General features: G+C 39.0%; 1 protein-coding gene across 6 annotated transcripts in view; it reads left to right on the top strand.

Moving 5' to 3' along the window:
- The window catches only part of CACHD1 (cache domain containing 1), a 233,652-nt gene that overhangs the window by 103,855 nt on the left and 103,213 nt on the right, over positions 1 to 26,584 (top strand). For 3 of the 6 annotated variants that reach the window (XM_081486538.1, XM_081486537.1, XM_081486536.1), the window contains exon 3: positions 23,343 to 23,491. In XM_081486538.1, coding sequence (XP_081342664.1) covers positions 23,343 to 23,491 — 149 coding nt within the window. Of the gene's footprint in view, positions 1 to 10,368; positions 10,517 to 13,108; positions 13,165 to 23,342; positions 23,492 to 26,584 lie in introns of those variants that run through there. The other 3 variants (XM_081486539.1, XM_081486541.1, XM_081486540.1) reach the window with 3 other exon arrangements.

Below are 26,584 nucleotides of genomic sequence, written 5' to 3'. Positions count from 1 at the left end.
TGGAATATATCCAAGGACATAAAACAAGGTACAAAAATTTCATGGTCTAAAGGTTTTGAGATTATACAGAATCTATTTTCTTACACTGTGGAATTACGTTAGAGATCAATGTCGAAAGATATTTTTAAATAACCTACATATTTTCAAGTGCATTGTGACATTTATCAAGAGAGATGTTTGACTTAGCTATTGAAAGCTTCAGTGAAGTTAGAAGACTGAAAAATCATCAAGGGTGGTTACAGAGAAGAAAGCAATTAAATGAGAAATTAATTTCAAAATGAGAAATTAATATCAAAGATACTTTAAAAACCTCACGTTTTTGGAAATTAAGTGTCCATTTTTAAATTTTGGGTGTATCTAAGAAGCCATAATAAGGAAAACAGGAAAATATTTGTCAACAATAAAAATGAAGAGAATTTATCAAAATTTGTTGCATACAGCTGATGCTACTCAGTGCAACTAAATACAATGTGAGTAAGATATGAAAACAAATAATGGATACTAACATAAATGTGAAATTTGAATGAAATTTGTACTTTAGTTAATAATACTGTATCACATTGTTACTTTCCTGGTTTGTTTGCTTCATTTGTTTTGTTTCTTACAACATAGTATTTCTTTATATTCTCAGGATTGGATTAGAAGTTTCAAGCCTATTCAGAAAAAATTTTTTAAATCAGTAAGACAATGAGCTTTCTTGATTGTCAGCAATAATAGTCTATGCCAGAATAAATTAAACTATGTCCAAGTTTTAAGTGAATATAAATTGCAAATATATTTTTATATTCATACTTAGTCTAACAAATAGAATCAAAATGTCATAGATTTTTTAGCTAGGCAAAATTTACATACTATATATATATATATATATATATATATATATGTACACAAAGATTTTTCTATTACACTTGACAAAAGCTTGAGAAAGAGCAACAACAAAAAAGAGATGAGGAGATTGGAAAGCATAAAATAAATGAAATGGGAGCACTGAATATGAAATAGAAAAAGTTAAGCAACTAGATAAAAGTAAAAGATCATCATATAGCCCTGTTCTTTTGAAACATGGCTGCTCATTAGAATCACATCTGGAGCTTTGGAGGAAAAAGAAATAATACCTGGGCATTGGTATATTTCAAAAAACTCCAAGTTTGTGTGTGTGTGTGTGTGTGTGCATTTGCATTTAAAAAGTGATTGCAGATTTTTCTATTAAATACTAGTTTTAGTGATTAAGAATTCTGTTATTTTCTGACCAATGATAAAATGGTATTAAACAAATAATTCATAGTCACAATAGTGAAAGATGTGTATCAGTTTTCACAGTCAGTAGCCAGAAAAAAATAAAAAATAAAAGATAATTACAATTGCAAGTCAAAATGGAAACATGATTAACCTAACAATAAATGATTACGTACAATTTGGTGGGGAGGTTAAGTAGAGTGATGTAATAAGTGAAAACATATAAATGTACATGTTCTCATCCCTCCCCAGCCAGTCTATGTCTTTTGGTTGGTGTATTTAATCCATTGACATTTAAGGTAATTATCAATATCTATGATCCTATTACCATTTTCTTAATTGTTTTGGGTTTATTTTTTGTAGGTCTTTTCCTTGTCTTGTGTTTCCTGCCTAGAGAAGTTCCTTTTGCATTTGTTGTAAAGCTGATTTGGTGCTACTGAATTCTCTTAACTTTTGCTTATCTGTAAAGCTTTTGATTTCTCTGTCAAATCTGAATGAGAATCTTTCTGGGTAGAGGATTCTTGGTTGTAGCTTCTTCCTTTTAATCACTTTAAATATGTTGTGCCATTCCCTTCTGGCTTGCAGAGTTTCTGTTGAGAAATCAGCTGATAACCTTATGGGAATTCCCTTGTATTTTTTTCATTTTTCCCATGTTACTTTCAATATTTCGTTAGTGTCTAAGTTTTGTCAGTTTGATTACTATGTGTCTCAGTGTGTTTTCCTTGATTTTTTTCCTGCCTGGGATTCTGTACTTCCTGGACTTGATTGACTATTTCCTTTACTATGTGAGGGAACTTTTCAGCTATTATCTCTTCAAATATTTTCTCAGGTCCTTTCTATCTCTCTTCTCCTTCTGGGACACCTATAAAGTGAATGGTGGTGTGTTTAACGTTGTCCCAGAAGTCTCTTAGGCTGTCTTCTTCTTCTTATTTTTCATTCTCATTTCTGTATTCTGTCTTGTAGCATTGATTTCCACTATTCTATCTTCCAGGTCACTTACCTTTTTATTCTGCCACTGATTCCTTCTAGTGTATTGTTCATCTGTTTGTTTGTTCTTTAATTCTTCATCTGTTTGTTTGGTAAACATTTCTTGTATCTTCTCCATTCTTTTTCTGAGATCTTGGATCTTCTTCACTATCTTTATTCTGAATACTTTTCCTGGAAGGTTGCCTATTTCCACTTCATTTAGTTGGTTTTCTAGGGTTTTATCTTGTCCCTTCATCTGGGTCATAACCCTCTTGCCTTTTCATTTTGATTAACTTTCTGTGATATAGTTTTCATTCTAGCTTGGCAGCATGATTGTGGCTCTTCTTGCTTCTTCTGTGTGCCCTCTGGTGCATGAGGTCTAAGAGGCTCGTATAAGCTTCTTGATGGGAGGGACTGGTGGTGGAAAAAACTGGGTCTTGCTCTGGTGGACAGGGCCACACACTCAGTAAAACTCTTAACTGTCTGCTGATTGGTTGGGCTGCTCCCTCCCTGTTAATTATTTTGCCTGAGGCAACCTAATCCTAGAGTCTACAGGCTCTCAGTTCAGTTCAGCTGCTCACTTGTGTCCGACTCTTTGCAACCCAATGGACTGCAATGTGCCAGGCTTCCCTGTCCATTACTAACTGCCTTACCTTCCTCCAACTCCTGCCTATCAAGTTGCTGATGCTATCCAACCATCTCTGTGGTGGAGCCTATACGCTCTATGGTACGGCTAATAGCAACTTCCAAGAAGGCTTACACCAAGGAGCTCCTCCCAGGAAATACCCCAACCCACACCACACCTCCACAAAAGGCCCTCCAACACTAGCAGGTAGGTCTGATTCAGTCTCTGTGGGGTCACTGCTCCTTTCCCCTGGGTCTTGGTGTGAGCACAATTTTGTTTGTGCCCTCCAAGAGTGGAGTTTCTGTTTATCCAAGTCCTGTAATCAAATCATGCTGGCCTTCAAAGTGAGAATCTCTGGGGATTCCCAGCCCCTGTGCTGGATCCCCAGGCTGGGAAACTGGGGTTCAGAACCTTCACAACAGTGTGAGAACTTCTTTGGTATTATTGTTCTCCTGTTCATTGGTTGCCCACTTGGCAGCTTCTTCTTTGTGCTTCCCTAATAATTCAGTTAGTAAAGAATCCACCTACAATGTAGGAGACCCCAGTTTGATTCCTAGGATGGGAAGATCTGCTGGAGAAGGGATAGGCTACCCACTCTAGTATTCTTGGGCTTCCCTTGTGGCTCAGCTGGAAAGAATCCACCTGCAACGTGGGAGACCTGGGTTTGATCCCTGGGTTGGGAAAATCCCCTGGAGAAGGGAAAGGCTACCCACTCCAGTATTCTGGCATGGAGAATTCCATGGACTATATAGTCCATGGGGTTGCAAAGTGTCAGACATGACTGAGCGACTTTCACTTTCACTTTCTTTCCTTTGTGTTTGGACATGGGGTATTGTTTTTTGATGGGTTTCAGTATCCTCCTGTGAAAGGTTGTTCAACAGCTAATTGTGATTTTGGTGCTCTTCCTGGAGGAGATGCAGGTCCTTCTACTCAGCCATCTTCAAGCTCCAAAAAACTTTCAGGTACATTTTTCAGTTCCGTGATTTCCATTTGCTTCTTTTTAATAGACTTTGTTTTCCTCTACTGAGACTGTTCTCTTTCCATTCATTGCAAGAACGATTTTCCTTTGAATTCTTGAGGATAGTTTTAATGCTGTGCTTAGTCACTGAGTCATGTCACACTCTTTGTGACTCCATGTACTGCAGTCCGCCAGGCTCCTCCGTCCATGGAGATTCTCCAGGCAAAAATACTGGAGTGGGTTGCCATGCCCTCCTCCAGGGCATCTTCCAGGCATTGAACCCAGGTCTCCTGCATTGCAGGCAGATTCTTTACCAGCTGAACCACAAGGAAAGCCAAAGAATACTGGAGTGGGTAGCCTATCCTTTCTCCAGGGGATCTTCCCAGCCCAGGAATCCAACTGGAGTCACATGCATTGCGGGTGAATTCTTTACCGGCTGAGCTACCAGGGAGACCATTTTAGAGTCCTGCCTGCTCATTCATCTTGAAATGTCTGAAGTTAATCTCTGTGATTGTCTTCTTTTCTTGAGAATTGGTCACACTTTGCTTTTCCTTTATATATCAAAAGATTGGGTTATGCTCTGGAGATTGTGAAAAAAAAATCTGGATTCTGTTATATTCCAATGAGGAGTGTTGAATTTGTTTGTTTTATCTGGTAATTAACTTGGATATAAACTGCTAATTCGTCTCTTTGATAACAGCTCAAATTTCAGCTCAAGTGTTTATCTTTATATGTAGCTTACCCCATACATGTATAGAATCTAAGAATTTTTCTGCCCTCAAATATATTTCGAACACGAGCATTTAAAACACATTATGGTACAAATCTAGTTTTTATTAATATTAATTATTTTTATCAATTGTTATTTGACACTGATTCTTCCTGAAAAATTTGGAGTTTAATGTTTCATTCCACCAAATACATCACTGAGACATACTAAAGGAGAAGCATATTGGTTTTATAAGAAATCAATACTGAGCAGGTTCTAATAGTACTGTAAGTTATTCTTTCATCTGAGTATGAACTCAAGGCCTCAGCCATGAAGAATTCAAATCAGTTCAAAGCAATAGAATAGGATCCATCTGAAAAGCAAGAAATAGATTTTGCACAAAATTATATCCTTTTTTCATCTGAAAAGAGATACACTTAGTAGCAGAATGATTTGCATGTGGCCTAAAAGCATAAAAGACCTCTTCAAAGAGATTGTGAATAGAGAATCAGTTATAATGAGTTGGTTTATGTGCTAAAATGTAAATAATCAGTCCTAACTAACATGATGGTTAGAATTTAAAGCTGGAAAGGACCTTGGAGATTATGGGTACATGACCAGAAAGGATAGATAACTTTTCTCCTTTTTTTGACAGTTCCCTTGTAGTTTGGAAGAGAGAACAAGAGTTTCGTCTTTTGATTTGAGAGACTTGAGCACCAGGCAGGACTCTGTCATTTACTATTTTGTTTGATTTTTGGCATTATATTTAACTTTTTCATTTATCTATAAAGTAGGGTTAATAGTCTGTCTTGTAATATTGTTTAAAAGATTGTATGGTTCACTCAGAGCAGACTTTCAGTAGTTTGAGTTCTGCTTTCAGAATATAAAGAAAGGATGGTAGAGTATGAATTTAGGAGTACACCAGTGAGAAGACTGCTGTTCTTAGCCTACTTTTTAATCCTTTTAGGTAAGGTCCAGAAGAAAAGATCTATAAACTTTAGAAGGAGAATTTCTAAGAGGGGATGATCACAGAAAGACCATGGAAGGGACTAGTGGGAGCTGTAAATAAAAGCCACACTAGATGAGAAATGTGAGACTGTATATGGTATTTACATTGCTTTGCATTTGTATTTGTTCTGTATTCTACTCTCAGAAACTGGCCACTCTAGAAAAGTTTGATTATGTTGTTGAACTGTACACTGGACCACAGGCGGAAAAGGGCCAGTGGGTAGACAAGAAGAGGGAGTGTGGAAGAGCTGAGCACTTGGGAGTCTTGTCTTTTGAATCCTGGCTCTCTGTGCCTAGTACTAGGTAGGCATTTAGTAAATATTTGCTGGGGGACAAAATGACTGGAGTTACTTTTGTACTGCAGTATTCATATCTCCAGAATCTAGACTTGTTTTGCGGTTGCCTTGCCAAGTGTAATGTAGTGTAGTGGTACCCTGAAGGCTCTCATTTTGTTTGTAATTACCTACTGAAATATGTTCAAGGTTCAGACTTGTTCAGACTAGAGGAATCCTGGAAGTGGAATGGATTCCTTTCTTTCTTTGCCCCCAACCTTTCCCCTCATCTTTCTACAGGGGATTTGTTTGAGCTGACTCCTGGTTTAGTTCACCCCCTCACCCAAATCTATTCTTGGCTCTGTGTTTACTGTAAGTATAATATTTATCAAATATTTGTTGAATGAGTGAACCAAAGGCATTAAATCTGTAGGAGGGCCAAAGAAAGGTTAAGGTGTATTGAAGCCACCCAGATGGGGAATTTATAGTGAGTCAACCAAGGACCAGAGCAAATAGATGGCTATTCTCTGAAACCAGAGCCCCAGCAATTCTAAGCGGGTTAGTGGTTAGGTTTCCTTCATTGGAAATCAATCTCAATCTCCTTCAGTTCTTACTGTTCTTGCTCTGACTCTCCAAAAGAGAAGTTATCTATTATATTAAAAATCCTCTTCCTGGACTACCTATGAAATCATTGAAAGCCTTGTTAATAAGATGGAATGGTCGTCTATCATTTTGGAAAGATAATATGGGACGGGATTCAGTAGTTGACAGTTTGTGTGGTTCTTTATTTCCTTAATATTTGTTTGCATATTTTCTTGTTTTTATTCTCTTAGTGACATTGTACAAAGTGCAGGTATTGTTATCCCATTTTCCATGAGAAAACTGTATCTCATAGTCAGTTCAATTGCTCAGTCATATCCAACTCTTTGCAACCCCATGGACTGCAGCACACCAGGCGCATCCCTGTCCATCACCAACTCCTGGAGTTTGCTCAAACTCCATCGAGTCAGTGATGCCATCCAATCATCTCATCCTCTGTCATTCCCTTCTCCTCCTGCCTTCAATCTTTCCCAGCATCAGGGTCTTTTCCAATGAGTCAGTTCTTCGCATCAGGTGGCCAAAGTATTGGAGCTTCAGCTTCAGCATCAGTCTCTCAAATGCATATTCAGGACTGATTTCCTTTAGGATTGACTGGGGACTTTAGGGACTCTCAAGAGTCTTCTCCAACACCACAGTTCAAAAGCATCAATTCTTCGGTGCTCAGCTTTCGTTATGGTCTAACGCTCACATCCATACATGCTGCTGCTGCTGCTAAGTTGCATCCGACTCTGTGCGACCCCATAGTTGGCAGCCCACCAGGCTCCTCCGTCCCTGGGATTCTCCAGGCAAGAATACTGAGTGGGTTGCCATTTCCTTCTCCAATGCATGCACACACGCTAAGTCACTTCAGTCATGCCCGACTCTCTGCGACCCTATGGATAGCAGCCCACCAGGCTCCTCCATCCACAGGATTTTCCAGGCAAGAATACTGGAGTTGGGTTGCCATTTCCTTCTCCAACGTCCATACATGACTACTGGAAAAACCATAGCTTTGACTATTTGGATCTTTGTCAGTAAAGTAATGTCTCTGCTTTTTAATATGCTGTCTAGCTTTGTCATATCTTTCCTTCCAAGGAGTAAGCATCTTGGAGGTCATTGTAAATGGTTTAAGAACTCAGAGAACTAGTAAAGTAGCAGAGACAAAATTTTTAATCCCGACTTTTTTTTCTTTGTTTATATTATCTTGGCTATGGTAATCATCATCATTTATTGAATATATATTATGAGTCAAGGGGATGACAGAGGACGAGTTGGTTGGATGGTATCACTGACTCAATGGACATGAGTTTGAACAAGCCCCTGGAGATGGTGAAGTACAGGGAAGCCTGGCATGCTGCAGTCTGTGGAGTCGCAAAGAGTCAGACTCAGCTGAGCAACTGAACAACACTGTCCTTAAATCTTTTCTCGTCGAGCCACATGGGCTGTTCCCTTACATCGTTTCTGTTTTGGCTCAGTGTTACCTCTCATTGAGACCCTCCTTGACCACCCACTTATAAATGTTATTAAATAAACCCACCTTTACTTCTTATCTCTTTCTTGCTTTATTTATCTCCTTATAATTTATCCCTTAGGACTTATCTATGCCTTTTTTTAATAGTGTGTCTTTTTTAATAGAATGTAAGCTCTGTGAGGACAGGGATTTTTGTCCATTTCAGTCCTTGATGTACCCTCAGTACCATGAAAAAGTATCTCAATATAATAAGTGGTATTTGCTACACAAATTCATAATTCTCATAAAAATCTCTGTAAGTTTCACTGACAAGGAAAATTATACCAAAGAAATATTTTGTGCAAGGGCATCCAACTGAAAGGCTAAGAGAACCCAATTTGGGTTTCAAGGGATTGAGATTCAGTGTTCTACTATATATTTTTAAAGATTTGTTTCCAAAGGTATGGGGGAGGTACTGCAGAGGCTGTGACAGAATGTAAGGACCAGGTTCTGTCCTTTTCTTCTCCATTCGTTCCTACAGCAATTTACCTTACTTGTTTGATATATTGAAATTTAGTATGAGGTTTTGTGTGTTTTTAATGGCCTATCACTTTATAAAAGATTTACAAACCATTATGCTACATCATGCTGCTTTCCAGGGAAAAGCCATTCAAGGTTGGATTTGTTTTCAAAGAAAGGCAAAAATATTGTGATTAGAGAATACTCACCAAAATTTGGAAGAAGTAAGAAAATATTAAATACTGTGTTTTTGCAGCAGAAAGAAAATTTGTGATTATTTTACCTCTTCTAAAAATAAAAGTTTAGGGAGCCCAAACTCCTGAGTGTTGGGACCTTGTCAGAATAACTCATGCTATAATACTTTCAAGATATTGGGAATGAATGGAAAAACTATAGATCACGAGCTCTTCAAGGGGGAGATTCTGAGCATACCACTGATAAGTGGTAGATGGTTGATGGATTCAGCAAACATTTGTTGAGGACTTACTATACACTTGGCATTATAGGAAGAGAAACAAAGAGCTTATCCCAAAGACATAGTTAAATTACAGGAGACATGTGTTCATATACTTGGTATATCTTGCTAATCTCTTGCAGGTGATGGCCCAAAGGAGGCATTTATGAGAGACAGAAGGTAGTCTCAATGGACTGTGGATCCCATCTAGTGTGGCAGTATTTTGGGTTATGTTCAAATTATGTATGCTTTTCTAGAATTGTAATAAGTATGGCATGGGTACAAGAACTAGGTGTACCTAGGTTGTGTTGCATTTTGGAAAAAGTGATTTATTTGGCGTGATGTTTCATGTTCATTTAATAAATGCTGGTTGAGTTATCTTATTAAAATTTTACCATAACCCTATGGTACAAACTTAGTTCCTCTCCCTCTTTTAGAGTTGAAGGAATTGAGACTCAAAGCTATTAAGTTATGATATCCCAACTCAATGGTCCCCAACTTTTTGGCACCAGGGATCAGTTCTGTTAAAGACAATTTTTCCAGTAATTTGGGGCTGGAGGGGAATTGGTCTCAAGATAATTCAAATGCATTTATTGTGCACTTTATTTCTATTATTATTAAATCAGTCACAAAGGTTGGGGACTTCTACCCCAAACCATTCTTGAATTAGATGATAGGACCAAGATTTTAACTTTGAAATCCATGTTCTTAATCAGTGTGCTATGTTGCTTTTCATACTTCTTCATTGCCAATCCTTTTATATGTTTTCAGTTTTTAAGAGTAAGGTGGTTTATTCTCTGCTGAGAGTATTACACATTAACCAAAGTAAGATAAATAATATGTCTAAACATTGTAAGTACTCTGATGAAAGCTCAGCCACTAAATGAAGAAAAGATGGAGTTTAAATAATCAGTTGACCTGGGCCAAACAATGGTAGGGGTGCCTTCTGCCTTTTAGGTCTAATGATCACAAGGATATAACTTGTGTCTTATGATGAAGTACATTCTATCACTAATGGATTATCCTGCAGGAACATAAACAAGATATAAAAATAAATGAAGTCCTTGATTTATTTAAAGAGCAGACGCCTTTGTCTTTTTCACACTTCATCATTATTCCTTTATTATCAGTTGGTTCTAATGTTTGTTATTGTGGAGATTCTATAGGGCTATTGCATTTTTTGTTGGGATTGAAGTGGGTGGTAAATAGTATCCCCTAAAGAAAAATTTTTTGGCTGGGCTGGTGAAGAATCTGCTTGCAATGCCGAAGACCCAGGTTCAATCCCTGGGTCAGGAGAAGATTCTTGAAGAGGGGAATGGCTACCCACTCCAGCATTCTTGCCTGGAGAATCCCACGGACAGAGGAGCCTGGTGGGCTAGAGTCCCTGGGGTCACAGAGTCAGACACGACTGAGCAACTAACACACACACAAAGAATAACTTTTAGCAAATTGAGTGAGTGAAAAAAGTACAGCTGTTTGGCTAGTCCGTAGGATTTAAATATAACATAGTGAGCTTCCTTTGTGTTGCACATGAGTAGAAGTCGATAACTGTTTGGAATTCTTAGTGTAGAATCGTGGTTGGTACGGTTTTTGTTAGTGCAGTTTCCATGGAGAAAGTAACAAACCTTTAGCTGCCCCAGAACTCCCAGGTTCTCTCCCATTGTGAAGCTTTAACAGTAATCAGGGATATTTGAGGACCTGCTCAGCCAGCTTCAGAGAGGGGGAAGAAAACAAATCAAGGTAGGCCAGGAGAGAAAGAGCAGCCTGATAACTACTATCTCACTGCTTAAGAAATGGCAATTTGGAATTTGAAATATTTAACTATCTTGTTTATATTCTCATAAAAATATATATGCAACATATGCTCTGAATTCTTATATATATTTGGAAGTCAAAATATGTGTGTATGCATGCACGAAAGCTGTAATTCCTGTACTAAATATAGACCAGCTGACTTCAGGGGTACATATTGTACGTTAGCCAATGTATGCCTGGTGTTGAGATAAGCTGAGATAATCCCGCGCTTGCTCATTCTCTTCCCCCCACCCCTCCCACACACTCATCCTGTATACTCACATATTTTGTTATACTGTACTGTGTATCCATTGTTTACATATAAATTGTACTCTATGCATATATTTACAGCACACTGTTCATTTTTACATTTGTATATTCACACCAGTTATAGAAAAATGAAATTTTCTATATCTCCCACCACCATCACATACTAACATTTAAGGCTAGAAAATTATGGCTACAGTTTTTTCATGTTGTTTTGGCAACAACCCAGAGTAATCCATTTCCTCGTTCCTTTAATTTGCACACTGTGTGCTCCGTGTGTGTGTGTGTGTGTGTGTGTGTGTGTGTGTGTGTGTGTGTGATGGAACACATGAAGGGGCTGGTACCGATTCTCCCCCAGCAGATACAGGGGAGGAGGGGCAGTTGCTGGCAGGCACAGCTGGAGAGAAGAGGCTGCAACCAGGAGAGGGGCTGGTGAGGCCTTTGGGGCAGGGCAGGAAAAGACATGCAAGCTCCACCAAAATGTGCATCTCTCCCTACTCCAGCTGGAGCTTTCCTCCTCACATAACTCTGCCATCCATATGCGAGTAAACGCCTTGTGTCAGTGACACAGAATAAGTTTGAGCCTGGCCTTTTGATACAAACAGTCAAAACTTCACTTCAATAGAAGGGAATAGGCTGAGTCCTCATTCTAAAAGCCAGGAAGACCTCATCATGAGAAATGAACATTCCACTAAAAATGGAAACAAGCCCATTTTAACACACATTTTTAGTATCATGAGTTTGGATAGCATCAGGAAATGCTAGCAAGGAGGTAACAGCCAAGATTTCTTCAAATTCTCCTATCTGCCCTCCCAACTCTATCTACTATCTGAAACTGCTGCTCCTATTTGAAAAAAAAAAAATAAGGTCAGATCATCTGTACTAGTAGAATGCATAAACATATGCATATTCTAAAACCTAGCAAGCAACTTAAAAGCACAGACCAATTTATCCCTAATATATCCCTTGGTGCAATAGGAAATACTTGTGGCAGTGAAGCAAAGGAATTAATTGCTGCTAATATCAAGACACTTCAACTGGCTAAACACTTTGAAAATCTGGTTCCATGAAATAACATGTGGTTTGATAAAATTGGAAGTTCACCAAGATCTACAGCTTTATTTATAATATTAGAAGATTCTGGGCAGGTAGGGATCATGGGCATTCTCACTGGTTGTTACTTAAGCAGCCTTTACTCCTTTTATATGCTGCAAAGAGCATGCTGGCTTTTCTACAAAGTCATCAAGAAGTGTCACTGTCATATCCACTGACGCCCATGTCAGGTACCACCCTTCAAGAGAAATGTGAGCGTGAGTCCTAGGGAAGCAAACAGCCAATACAAAGCACACATAACCCTGGTTCTTGTGTTTGCAATCCTCCCTGTCATCAGATAGGCAATGAGAGGACCTTTCTCAATCCAACTATGAGTTAGAGAATGATATCAGATGCAACTTGGCAGAGGAACACACAGAACAGCTCAGAGAAGGATATAATAAAATTATTGTGGTTGAGGCAAATATCCTCATTCCTCTGGTGTGGAACCCACATGGGAAACATTACTTTGTGTTGTTGTTTCTAGCAAGTCTTAATAGTAACACATTTCCTACTAGCAGCCAACATTTGCACCTCATCCAAGTGGTCCATGTGAGTGTTGTTTTTCCTAATTATAAAAAATCAGAAAGCAAAAACTTGTATCAGAACTTCAAGCTTTTTAGGCCTGCATCATAAAGGCGGGCTGATTGCCCACTACTCAAGTATCTCGACAATGAATCCAAGAAGTGGCTTTCTATCTACTGAGATAAGCAGGTTATAAATTGGCTTCAATGTGTGAATGTAGGAAGAGGGGAGAGAGTGCATCTACTACCTATGATAGTCAGGCCACACTGAAGACTCAGGTGGTTATGGATATTCAAGGCCAGATTTCAACAACTGAAGAAATCAAATGTTTATAAGATGCTTTCTCTGGTACTATTATGTTTTCTTAGTTTTAAAGGGAATACATGTAAAAATTTGTTGCTCAAAAAAATGGGATATGCTGTGCATTAGGCTCTGTCTTGCATTGACTTATATTTTGATAACTAGGGAGTAGGAGACCTTAGACTTACTGTCGTTGAGCCCTGCTGCTCTCAGTACTGTGTATCAATGAAGTCCTAAAATGGCCCATTATTATATCCCATTGGAATGGTAAGTCAGGTTAATTTATCATTAAGAAAGGGAAAATAGAAACATTGTTTTTTGTTTTTTTGTGTTTTTCTTTCATTGCATCTCAAGATTGCCTTCCCCAGAATTGGATTTAATGAGGCCTTGGCCAGGTTGAAGATGAGAAAGTAAGTGTTTAGTGGCAGATTTTTGCTTCCTTGCCAGTCTCATCTTTCCACTTCATTGCTGAGCTAATTGACACTTGCTGGCAAGTGTTGACCCATCTGCTCTCAGAGGACCCATGAAGAACCCTAACACGCTGGCCAGTTGGCCTCCCAGTGGAGGACAGGTCAGATTTTGTCCTTCGTTTATACAAAAAAGCAAGTCCCTGCCAGGCGCTGCCCCAGGTTGCAAGGTTGGCTGTAGATAGGAGAAGTTATTTGCATTTGTTGTGGGAAAAGTAGTCTGGGGTAGAGTGAAACTGCAGCTTTCCAGAGCCCTCCCAACTGACCCCAGTTCCCCTAATGCATTCCCCCACCCCACCTTGTTACTTAGAATGCTTTTAAGTATGTACATGTGTGCCCAGTTATGTCCGCCTCTTTGTAGCCCCCTGGACTGTAGCCTGCCAGGCTCCTGTGGCCATGGAATTTCCCAGGCAAGAATACTGGAGTGGGTTGCCATTTCTTACTCCAGGAGATCCTCCCAACCCAGGGATCAAGCCTGCATCTCCTGCATTGGTAGGCGGATTCTTTACCACTGCATCACCTGGGAAGCCCTCATACTTGGTGTTTATAAGTTATGCACAGTTATTTATACTGTAAATGAGAGCTTTATGTGGTAAGAGTAATGGGACTGGGTTTTCTTACCTTTTCTCTGTATCCCTCATGGGCCACCGGAGTATTCTTAAATTCATGAACCACAGGATATTTCAACACCTTTCCTCCCTGATTCATAAACTAAGAAAGCTTATCTCAAAAGTTGTAACGTAAAAGGTTAGATTATCCTATATGCTGTGGCCAGTGTTCCTCCATCATCCCCCAACTCTCAGCCTCTTGATTTTTTCCAAGGTTAAGACTAGGTTAAACTGCTTTCTCCTTGTGAAGGAACTGACTAAACTTTCAAGGCCTGAGCACTTGCTTATTTTGGTTTAAAGGAACCTCAGCCCAGAGGCTCCTATTACAGAGTGAAGTGGGGAGAAGTGGGTTGAAGCCTGCCCTTCCTTTTGTTTCTTTTGTTATGATCTGGTTGTTAAGGGTAGAGTGGGGTGAAAAACAGGGCAAAAGCACATTGAGCCCTTGAGTTGATAACCTTGGCTTTCAGGAGGCTGGGCTGTGTGTTTCCATGACTCTCCTGGAATACCCAGTACAAACTGCTGCCCAAACCAAACCCCATTATAACCTTTTAAGCAAAACCTATGTTTTGCTTAAAGAGAGAAGCTGCCGTTTCCCAGAGCTCAGCCTCCTTCAGCTCTCTGGCATGTCAGCACTTGCCTCCTGTTTTTTCCATTGCGTGCCTCCCCAGCTCAGCCACAGGGGCCCCACCTCTCCCAGAATTGGGGTATGTGACCCTGGAGCCCAGACAGCCTTGCACATAAATCTTCCTGGTCCACCTGCAGTTCATCTGTCAGCGGCTGCCCCGCTTCTCCACTGGATGTGCTATTCCCACACATCCGTCAGACAACGCTGAAGCCTCCGCGGGCCATTGGAAATTCAGACGGGCCCTGGCCCATCTCCGGGTCCTCATCTGTCTTGTCCTGTATTGTTGCCGGCCTGGCCCAGGCTCTTCCACACTTGAGACCTGAGCTCGGAGGAGATCAGCAGCCACACCACCAGTATGGCCAGTTGCCATCAGGGTACCTTATCTGAACTGGTGCTCTTTTCTCAGCAATAGGTACTCTAGAGCAGCTTACATCATCCAAGAGGCAGAGGAAGATAGGAAACTAGAGAGGCCCAGAGCTTCTGATTGGCTTAAACCAGATATGAGCAATTTTTCCAAGTTATCTGCCCTTTTTTGAACTAGAAGCAGGTTTTCCCAATATGACAAGTAATGGTACATTGTAGCGAAATGAATACAGTAATGAAGGCTTTTTTTTTTTTCCAGCTACACCCATGCTTTGAAATTTATTTAACATAGTGTTTACTAAAAGATTAATTTTAGTAAATTCCATATGACAGTTAAGTAATGAAGGCTTTTAAGTCTTTTCTCGATGCTAGGTATACATGAAAGAAAAATGAATAGTCCGGTGGTTCAAAAACACAGGTTTGATCTAATTATTCTACTTAGCTGAGTGACTTTGGGCAAGTTAATCTATCAAAACTATTTATAAAAATAGCATATAGTAAGTACCAAAAGTTGTTGTGAGCATTTTTTTTTTTTTTTTAAAAAGCATCTCCCAAAATTGCAGTTTCAAAGTGCCTGGCACATAGCAAGCAATGGGTAAATGTTAATTATTGTTGTGTCATTGGCTTCTTAGGAGAAATGGGATCTTTAAATGAGGCAAGATCAACAGTGAGTGGCACAGATACCGAGTCCTAGACAATTTTGGGAAAGAAGGACCTGAGAAGTCTTCAGAGAGGCAAACGCAGGGCTGGGACTGGAAGAATGGGTAGAACTTAGATCATTTGACCTGGGAGAGCTCACATTTTCCTGCAAATTGGAGGAGCTTGTAGCAGAAAGAGAATGGAACTGGGGATTAGAAGCCCCGGTCTCTTTGTTTCCTGCACTTACTCAGCGTGAGCTTGGGTGTACCACTGAGCCTTGATTTCCTGATGGTAGAGAAGGGGCTGGGAATATCTGCTTTGCCTGGCTCCTGGTATTGTTGGATGAGTCACGAAAAAATGCTTTGAAAATGGTAAAGTGTGACACAAGAAGAAAGCCATTATTAAATCCTTAAATTTAGAAAAAGAGGATCCTAGAAGAGTCCCTACCTATGACTGTAACTATATAACCTACATGATAACTGTGCTGTGGAAGAGGTGCCGATAGCCCTAGTAAGGTCATAGCCCAATGTTAGCACACCCATCCTGACTCTTCCTAGCTCTGTGGGAGGCTGTATTCATAGTGTCTGAGTCCCTACATCAATTCCCACAGATAATCACAACAACGATAATAATAGTAAACAGTCGCTACTGTTTATTTGGCACATATGATCCGTTAGACACTCTCCTAAATATTTATAAACATCATCCCTCTTGGTTCTCAATGTCCTGAAGCAGCTATTCTTTTTCCAGGTTAGAGCTAATTAATCCCCTGGAGAAGGAAATGGCAACCCACTCCAGTATTCTTGCCTGGGAAATCCCATGGACAGAACTTGGTGAGCTACAGTCCTTGGAGTCGCCAAAGAGTTGGACACAACTTAGCGACTAAAACAACAACAAAGTTAAGGCTTAGAGAAATAATTTACTTTGGCTCCATTTAGTTAGTAAGTGACAGCTTGATATGACTCAAATTTGACTCCAAAGCTTAAGCTCTTTGTGCCATTTTACTGTTAATTTTTAAGGGGAAGAATGCTTCCCCCCCCCCACCCCCAGATATGTGTCAGTTTTCCTGTGGAGAATTAAGCATGAGTTAAATGAATAAAATGGTTAATGTTCAGGGAGTCCCCCTCCCATTACTTATGGCTCCACAGTGTTATCCTTATCACCGCCACGTGCTCTTCCTAGTCCAGAGACTGGGGTGTAACAAAGAGAATAATCCCTTGTGGTCATCCTGGGGTGTATATTAATATAGTCATTATTACATTTGAACGTCACGAAAAGTTCTTAAAACTGTGTTATCCTGTTGTACTCATGAGGATGCCAAGGCTAATGGAAGTCAAGGAACTGACCCAGATTCCCAGCTAATAATTTGGAGAGCTGTCTAGAATATTACAACTGTTACTAATAAAAATAATAGCAAGAGTGTGGTGTTATTAATATCCTATAAACAATGTACGACATGAAACAATAAGGTTTCCTCCTTGAACCTTGGAATGCAATGGTGTGGTGCTTGTGCTTGAGTATACTTAAAATTATGTCTATGTTACCGACATTTAAATAACCAAATCCTGAAATTTGCTGGAAAATGAAAAGGTTTATTTTCTTGAGTAATAAGGCTGAGATAGAAGCAAAGGGAGATCAGCTAGTAGATTCTTATCACGGCACAAAGGTTTCTGAATGTCAAATGTTAAACTCTTCTACATTCAGTAGGAATTTTGCTCTGAATCTCCAGTTCCCTGGGGTACCTTTCCTGTCTGTGCCTGTCAGCTTCATTGTTATGTATTTTAGATAAAGCTTTCCCCAACATTCAAAACTCCTTCCGGCCCTTCCTTTTAGGACAGAGACATAAATAAGTGTGTACTATGCCTTTGCATTTTTGTTTTCTTTTACCTTGTTCTACCTGTATGCCCACCCCACCTCCAATCGTCAGAAGTATAAAGCTAAGGTAAAAAGAGCTTTTAAAAAAGGGGGGAGGAGGGGGGCTCTGGGGAAGTATGCAAATGACAGAAATGTCTATGGGAAAATTAAGGGAAGTGAAATTCAGCAAGAAAGAAATTCATTGATGTTGTGATGAAACGTTGTCACTGGAGATGATGACAAATTAGAATCCGTTCCCATGGGGACTGGCCAGCTACCTACTCATCATTTGACCCATGGCTGGATGCTGGCTAGCTGAAGAATTGACCCAAAAGATGACAAGATGGTTTTAGCCCTGTCGTCTCATCAGCATTCAGGAACCCCTTAGGGGATGAAGGGGAGAGGATAAAGAAGGATAAAAGATGAAAGCTGAGCCGTGGAAAGAAAAATGTTTTTAATTACACTGAGAAGGATTGTGGGTCCACCTGTAGCTTTTTGTTGAGAATGTCCTTTGTTTTCTTCTGTCTGCAGGGATCATGGCAGGATACAGACCCAGAATCTGTCTGGCCTCTTGGAAGTTTCCGCCTTGGTAGCGGGTCCTCTCGAATTTAACGGATACATTCAGGATTTAATCTCTCTGTGGGCTATCTTTACTCTAATAGATTCTGTTATGCTTGCTGAGCAACCTGGATTTGGTCGGCATGCTAAAAGTGATTGCTTTTAGAGGGGGAAAATCTACCCCACGGTGGAGCGTGAGGTTTCTACTGTGAGTCGCCCTCATAGTCCTTGTCCGAAGGGCACCCAGGGGTCGTCTCAGGCAATGGGGTCAAAGGAGGCCAGATCACCCCCTGGGAGTCCAGAGACCCTCAAGCTCCACGTGCCTCTTTTTTTTTTTTTCACATACATAATAGGAATTACAATTTCATCTTACTACTCTGTGATGACAGATAAATTAACTCAGATCAAAACCCAGAGGAAAATACGGAATTCTGAAGTTCACTTCCTTTAGGATAGGAATGTTACATTTATTCTGTTCTCCTTCCAGGTTATGATCAAGCTCGAATACCTGAAACTAATCAGGACAATTTAAGTTAGTTCAGTAGAACTGATAGCACAGTAGTCAGATAATGACAGATAGGCATTGTTTTGGAGGGTGCGTTATTTCAAATTCATATCCCTTTTTGTTATTGGTGGTAGAATTCAGCAATTCTAAACTTCAAAGTTTTGACTTTTGTAGGAATTATGAAAAATTCCAAATGAAATATACATTATTAAAATCTAATTCTCATGAGACTGTGTATGGCTTATGGTATTCTGCCAAGAATTTCATAGCATTGATTCAAATGGGTTTGAAAAGAAATTGGGGGAGGTTGTTGGTCTAAGTATTTACAGAGTGAAGCAGTGTTGCACAAAGATTGAAGCTTGGGTTCTGAGGCAGAATGTTACTGGTTTTGGATCCCAGCTTTACTACTTACTAGTTTTGTGACCTTGAGCAAGTTTTTTTAAACTGTCAGTGTCCACTTCTAGAAGATGGAGATGTGTAGTTTGTAGGGTTCCTTGAAGGATTAAATTGTCATATGCTTGTGAGGTGCATACAACAGTGTCCTACACATGATTAATGTGGGCAGTTTTTTTAAAATAAAGCCAGATAGGGTGTCATAACATGGACACTGAGGAGGTACTGACCAAGAGGAGTGAATCCCAGTGGAGAGAGCTTTCTTCTGAGACCTTTTGTTCATTGTCTTGTGTGTCTGGACTCTGTATGTGAGTAACTGCTTCCAGTAATGAAGAATGCCGCTTTAGGCCCACCCTAACTAGAAGGCCAAAGGCAGATACCACTCCCTGCCCCCCCATCCCCGGCAGAGTCCATCTCCCATCACTCAGTAACCACCTCCCACTCCCACCCTGGGAACAATTCCACGGCCAACCCACTCTGTGCCTTGGCTGATTATGTTAATGGAAGTTCTATTCCTCAGATTGTGCGATTTTAAAATTTAAAATGTCAAGCCACTATTGCAGCTTTTCTTAAGTTTGTCTGGGGCACCATAGCTGAGCAGGTGAATACACAGATTTTATAGACAAGACAGTTCTGAGTTTTAAATGAGGAAGTGAAGTCTTTTATTTTGTGGTTCATTGATATAAAATGTCAGTACTTACATTGTGAGGTCCTGTGCCTAGCATATGGTAAGTGCCACTATATGGCAGTTATCATAATTTTCTGAAGAACTTGGAAATCTCTTTGCAACAGATTTATAATTTACAGGCTACTGTCTTGATGATTCTGATGATTTTGATGCAGTGTCTCTCTCTGAGCAGTTTTGTTCAGCATAGCTTCAACACATTTATCTTATGAAGGAATTCCACCTATCCTGGGTATTCTGGTTACTTGTTGCCATGTAAGAACCGCACCCCCCCCCCGCTCCCCCTCCCTCCCCAAATTTGGTCACATAGACAACTTTCTCCATGCCTACGGATTCAATGGTTCAGGCATTGCAAGGCTGGCATCTCTGTTCCATAACGCCTAGGACTTCATCAGCTAAGGCCAGGGGCTGGAATTATCCAGAGACTTCTTGACTCATATCCGGAGCCAGGCTGAGATGACTTGAAGACTTGCTTAGCTAGAGCTGCCAAGCAAATACTTAACTGTGGCCTCTCCATGTGTCTTGGACTTCTTACAGCAGGAGAGACAGGCAGAAGCTTTATGGCTCTTTATCACCTAGCCTTGCAAGTTACATAGTGTCTCTTTCTCTGTGCTCTACTGGTAGAAGCCATCATAAGCCTATCCAGATTCAAGCAGTGGGAGTAGAGGGACCCTCACTTCTCAATGGAGAGCAAATTTTTTATAAAATTACTCGAATTACAGCTTAACCTTGGATGTGTTAGATCATCTGACTTCTATTAATACCTACAGCAAAGCAAGTCATACAATCTGTATTCCATCTACTTGACTCTGCAATTGCATAATAAAAGCAGCCAGAAATGATAGATGAACAAATTACTGTGTTTCAATGAAACTTATCAACACTGAGTTTCAAATTTCATAAAATTACTAAGTATCACAAAATAGTTTTTTAAAATTTCATTTAAAATGTAAGAGTCATTCTTAGCCTTTTAGCAATAAGTAATGAGCCAGATTAGAATATCATGATGAGCTAGATGTGACCTTTTTAAAGTTTGAATTCTCTAAATGTGTAGAAGAGACACTTGGATACTTCTCAAGTGTTTGTTTGTATGTTTGAATGTGTGTGAGAGAAAGACAGAATGTTTGCATTTTTTTCTTCATTTTGGAAGTGAATTTGTGATGATGTTATTTGGAATTTCAGTCCTTTCAAGCACACTTTATTCTGTTACAGAAGATTTGTTCCCAAGGGCAGTGAAGAACTACACTTGTAGGTGGGAAATTAGTGATATTTATTTTTAAACTTAAAGATAAAAGGTAGAATTTGTTCTTAATGGAGTTTCAGAAATACATGTTTCTTTTTGAAGTAAGTATCCCATGTTTTTAAAGAGGTTGTGATCCTTAGACCAAAAGATAAGGTTGATGATTCTCTGGGATAATTTTTTTTTACCTTTATTAAGTATTTTTTTTAAGTGCAAATTATTTATTTTTAGATTTAAAAAACATAAAATCGCATTTCAATAAATGTAACAAGATATATTGCATAGAAAAATGGCCATAAAATCTTTGTAAACTGTTTACTTAACATAATGTATATGGGTGATTAATATAGACAGTCATTATTCATAGTTTTTTCTTCAGTTATAACTAAACAAAAAATTATGTGTAAAAAAAAGTCTTACACATTTTGAATCAACGCCATGCAAATCAATATTCATTGACTATTTTTGTCTGCCATCAATGTTAAGCAGTGTAGTAGTGGATGAAAATACAGATGAACAAAAACATATGTGGTACCTGCCCTTACAGAGCATGCAGTCTAGTGGGGTAATCAGATGTTAAACAGATGATAGCATAAGGGGAGAGTGCAGAGCACTATAAGAATATACATTGGGTTTTTAAGCTTGACCTGTTACTGGGCTTCCCTGGTGGCTCAGTGGTAAATAAGCGGCCTGCAGGCAGGAGATCCCTGGATAGCGAAGATCCCCTGGAGGAGGAAATGGCAACCCACTCCAGTATTCTTGCCTGGGAAATCCCATGGACAAAGAAGCTTGGCAGGCTATAGTCCATGGGGTCACAGAGAGTCAGACACAAATGAGCAACTAACACTGTTCCTGTCTCTCACCCTCAACTGCCCATTAAATGTGAAAGTCTAGAAAAAAAGGTTTATTGGATTAATGCAAACTACTGTTAGACCTAACAGTGTATCTGCTGATAATGAATGGTCACATCTCTGTATTTAGGCTACATTTTGAAGAACTACAGGCATATTTGATGGCTTCTTTCATGTCACTTTGGGAAAGGAAAACCAAAGAATGAAATAGAAATATGTAAATGTTGAAATTTTTTACACTTTTTTGCCTCCTTAAGGTATCATTTTGAGTGTATGGAAAACTAACCTAGAAGAACAGTTTGGGACCTATTGGCTGGGTTACAAATTGGGCTAATTATCTTCGATTTTTCTCTACATTAGGTTTCTCAAATGGGGCATCGTTGATTTCTGGGGACACATAATTCCTGGTTACCAGGAGTTGTTCTGTGCATCACAGGACATCTAGGAGGATCCTGGCCTCTACCCACCATGCGCCAGTATCATTCTCCACCAAGTTATAACAACCAAAATTGTCTCCAAACTTTGCCCAGTGCCCCTCAAGAGGCAAAATCTCCAGTGGTCTCCATTAGGATGGGACATTTAAACCATATCTGCACATTTTATTACAAAGACCTCAACAAGAATAATGTTTTGTTTCGTTTTTTTTTAATAGTGAAAACTCTTAACTCAGGGAGTCGAATTACAGGTGGACATGTTAGTTTTTGAGACACACAGTTCCTCCTTTGAAAATGATGAAATGAATTTGAACAGCCTATTATCACATTAAATATTACACTCGTCCTCTTTTTCTGGTGTCTGGACATTTTTCTAAACTTTTTAGTATGTACAATATTTAACAAGGTTGAGAACCTCAGTTATTTAATTGAAACTCTGAAAGTGCCCAAGTGTCACTTGGTACAAAATCAAAATTTAAAAGCAACTTGAAAGGAATAAATGAAGATATTCTGATTTGGCTCCCTCTTCTCAGCTTGTAAGCTACTGGATTGTATGCGATGCATGACCCAAAGGAGATGATTAGTTCTTCTCTAGTGTGCTGGTAATGAATAGCCCTACAAAACCAATTAGCTATAATTCTATCAGTCATTTCATTTGGGTAACATTTTGTTTAAGGGGAAGAAAAACAACACTGTTTTCCTTGGAGATCTATAATTAAGCTGTGATATTTGGTGGGGACAATTGAGGAAAAAACAGTATGCTTTTTGCTATTCCCATATGAGAGTGTATTATGATGTAGTGTTCTGTTAAGAAAGACATTTGCCCATGTTAAAGGTATAACAGACCAAATACAAGTCTATTTCTAACTATACATATTTTGTATGGATGTCTGCACTGTACAACTTCAGAGATTCTCCACTCACACAGAAGGCTATGAATGGTGCCCCCTGGAGGTGTGTAACAGAAAATACTGAATATCATTTCCCTTAGTGTATTTTCCTCCTTAAAAATCAACACCCACTGCCATGTTGACAATAATATCAATAGGCTGTTTTCTACACCCAGGGCATTTTTATGGATTGGTATCGTTCTATCTGAATTTGAACACATGAGTAGTTTTTAATGTATCTTTATCTATTACAAGATAAAAGTTATAATTTTACCACAGATTAAGCATTCTTCTGTGACTTTTGGGTATTTTTCTATTTTTATTTAACTTTACATAATGAAATAAGACATGAATATGTTTTTGTTTTATCAGAAGTTTAATATAGACAGCTTGTGATAAAAGCTAACGTACAGTTAAAAGTACAATGGGTTACTGTCCTGGTCTTTTGATTTATTTTGCTTACTCTCATCCCACAGCTAGCCAAAAAAATCCGAGAGAAGTTCAACCGTTACTTGGATGTGGTCAACCGGAATAAGCAAGTTGTAGAAGCATCCTACACAGCTCACCTGACCTCTCCCCTAACTGCGATTCAAGACTGCTGTACTATCCCACCTTCCATGATGGAGTAAGGCTTGGAATTTTTTGTTGTTTAAGCCAGGAGTTGAACTGCCTTCTATTCACATTTAAAATACCTATTTGTTTATTGCAAAATGTTTTCCTATCTTAAATTATCCCTTTATTTTTATATAGACAAGTAAATTTTAAAGAAGTGCGACTATATCCAGGAAATTCCTAGATCTTCCCTTCTCACCTTTTTGTCAAGCTGGAGTCTAGGTTCAGAAATATCAAATATTGTTTGAGTCCAGAGTTGACTAAGTCTAGAAAATTGCAAACATTTTTTCATGTGTTAACTCATGGGTCATGAATAAGTCAGTCTCACTGATTGAGCTGATTTGCCTAATTTAAGGGAATGCTTTTATCCTTGACACATTAGTAGCAAAAATTCCCACTTCATCCTTTATAGTGTCCTTAAAACTACCAAGGTAGATGTGGCTTCAGATAATATTGAAACAGAATGGTTGAGGATGTTTTTATTGGCATAGTGGTATTTGTATCTGGTTGAGGATATTTTATTTATTGGCATATGTGTGTGTTAGTTGCTAAATTGTGTCTGACTCTTTACAACCCCATAGACTGTAGCCCGCCAGCCTCCTCTCCCCATGGAATTCTCTAGGCGCGAACACTGGAGTGGGTAGTCATTCCCTTCTCCAGGGGATCTTCCCAACCCAAGGATCAAACCAGGGTCTCCCACATTGCAGGCAGATTCTTTACCATCTGAGCCACCAGGGAAGCCCTTCATTGGCATATTGATATTTATATCTAGAGGGATATAGGGTTATATGATGCTGGAAATTGTTTGTAGAGGAAAGAACACTTATTTCAATGTACAAAGATTTTGACTTGGTCTCTAATTAGCTGTGTAGCCATAATCTAGTTACTTAATGTTCTACTTTTATATGCAGTTTTCTATCAGTGGATAATAATCTTCATTATACCAAGTTAGAATTGGCTATTTCAAATGACTAAAAGAAGTTAACATACTCTAAAATTGTGAGTGTAAAAGTTACCATTTCTAGTATGTATCACTCTTCTTGTTGCATAATAAGTGCTCTTAAATCTATGCAAAGGATGGAAACAACACAATTCTTTGGTAGTTAAATGATGCTTTGCTTCCTACAAAGAAGTTTTTACTTATTATATTTTCTTTTGGGCTATGTAGGTAACCGAGCATCCTCAGATCATTTTATTTTTCCATCTGTGTGATGTTAAGATGAGACTTTCTCTCTGGCTTACCTGTGTGCAACCTAGAGAAGCTCATACTAGCTGTTTACTAACCTAAACAGGAAGTATATACATTTTGGAATGAGACTGTCCAGTTATGAATCTTAACTCTAAGAGTTGGTATTCAGGTGGTCTCAGATAAGTGACAACTTTATCTGAGCCTTTCTTCATCCCTAGAATGGAAATAATAATGGATATTTCACAGGATGTTGTGAGCATTTTTTGAAATCATACAAGAAAGTACTTTGCAAATTGTAATGTTCTGAGCAAATATATACTTTCCTATCATACTGAACATTTCATTTTTTGTTTATTAGGTTTAATCAAAGAAGATATTCTTTTTTATAATCGGCATCGGTAACTTAATGTTTTCAACAATTTGCCTCTAATCTAAAAATAAAATAAGAGTCCATTGGGATTTAAACCAAAGAAAAAAAAATCATTTCCTGACTGAAGAAAAGATAGGATAGTAAGGGAGATGTCCTTACAGTTAGAATTACACTTAAAACACTGGTTCTCAGCTAAGATGATTTCCACTCTCCTTCATCCATCCCCAGGGAGATTTGGCAGTACCTGTAAACATTTTCAATTGTCACAGTTGGAAGGTGGAAAGGGTTGCTCCTAGTGAGGAGAGGCCAGGGGTGCTGTAAACATCCTACAATGCACAGGACAGTCCTCCAAAGAATTATCTGACGCTAAATGTCAGTAGTGCAGAAGTTGCCTCAAAAGATGGGAGATCTTCATAAAATTTCTAAGTGGAACATGGCTCTAGGTGAAACAAAAAGCTTGAATTGACTGATGTCTACTTGTAAATCTACCCTATATGTCACCTTTCCATTTTTTTCCCACCTCATAAATTTCTGTTTTTGTCTCACTCCACAGCTTCCTGTAAACTCTTTTTTTCCCCTCTCCTTCCTTACCTTTGCCCTGGAAGAATTCATTGTTCCCTAAGCTTTGTTCCCATAGTGAGTTTCCGTCACTTTTATTACAGTGCAGAACTGAATGGATCACATGTTGTTAGTAGGTATGCCTCCCCTGCTGTTCTGGGCAGGGATTACAGCTCATCCATTTTCATCCCAGTGTCTCACAATTGTGTTTGATTAGTATGTGCTGGAATCTGAAATGACTTGAATATGAGGATGAGTCAGGGGTGAGAAATTAAACTATTATTGGGTGGGACCAAATACTGAACATAATTAAATAGTGAGGGCAAACGGTGACATAGCAGAGAGGTGCTGTGGTTCCTCAAAGCAGAGAAGTATACCAGATAGATGGCTTCACAAAGGATTCTGTGTGCATTTTGGGGAATTCCTTTTCAGTTTGGTGGTTAGGACTCCACACTTCCATTTCTATGGCCACAGGTTTGATCCCTGGTAAGGAAACTAAGACCCCTGAAAGCTGCATAGCGTGGGGAAAAGAGGTGTCCCTCTTGGACCTAGGGATTATCATGCTAAGTGAAGTAAGTTAGAGAAAGACAAATACTACACAATAGCACTTACATGTGGAATCTAAAAAAAATGGTACAAATGAATTTATTTACAAAACAAATACACTCACAGTCATAGAAGACAAACTTATGGTTACCAAAGGGGAAAGGGAGAAAGGGATAACCTGGGAGTATGGGATTAAGAGATACCACCATGTATAAAATAAACAACAAGAATTTACTGTATAGCCTATATAATGGAAAAGAATCACAAAAAAAGATACATATCTGAATCACTTTGTACACTTGAAACTAACACAATATTGTGAATCAGCTATACTTCAATTTTCTTTTTTAAAAAATGTGTATCTTGTTTGATCTGGTCATTTGGAGGAATTTTTCAAGGAATAATGACATGTTTGTAAAGATAAATTTGTTTAAAAAGTCATT

Source organism: Giraffa tippelskirchi, chromosome 5 (genome assembly GCF_054371585.1).
Source record: "Giraffa tippelskirchi isolate mGirTip1 chromosome 5, T2T-mGirTip1v1.2.pri, whole genome shotgun sequence".
In the NCBI taxonomy this organism is placed as follows: Eukaryota; Metazoa; Chordata; class Mammalia; order Artiodactyla; family Giraffidae; genus Giraffa; species Giraffa tippelskirchi.
The sequence above is the reverse complement of the archived record's forward strand: the minus strand, read 5'-3'. Positions and strand labels throughout refer to the sequence as shown.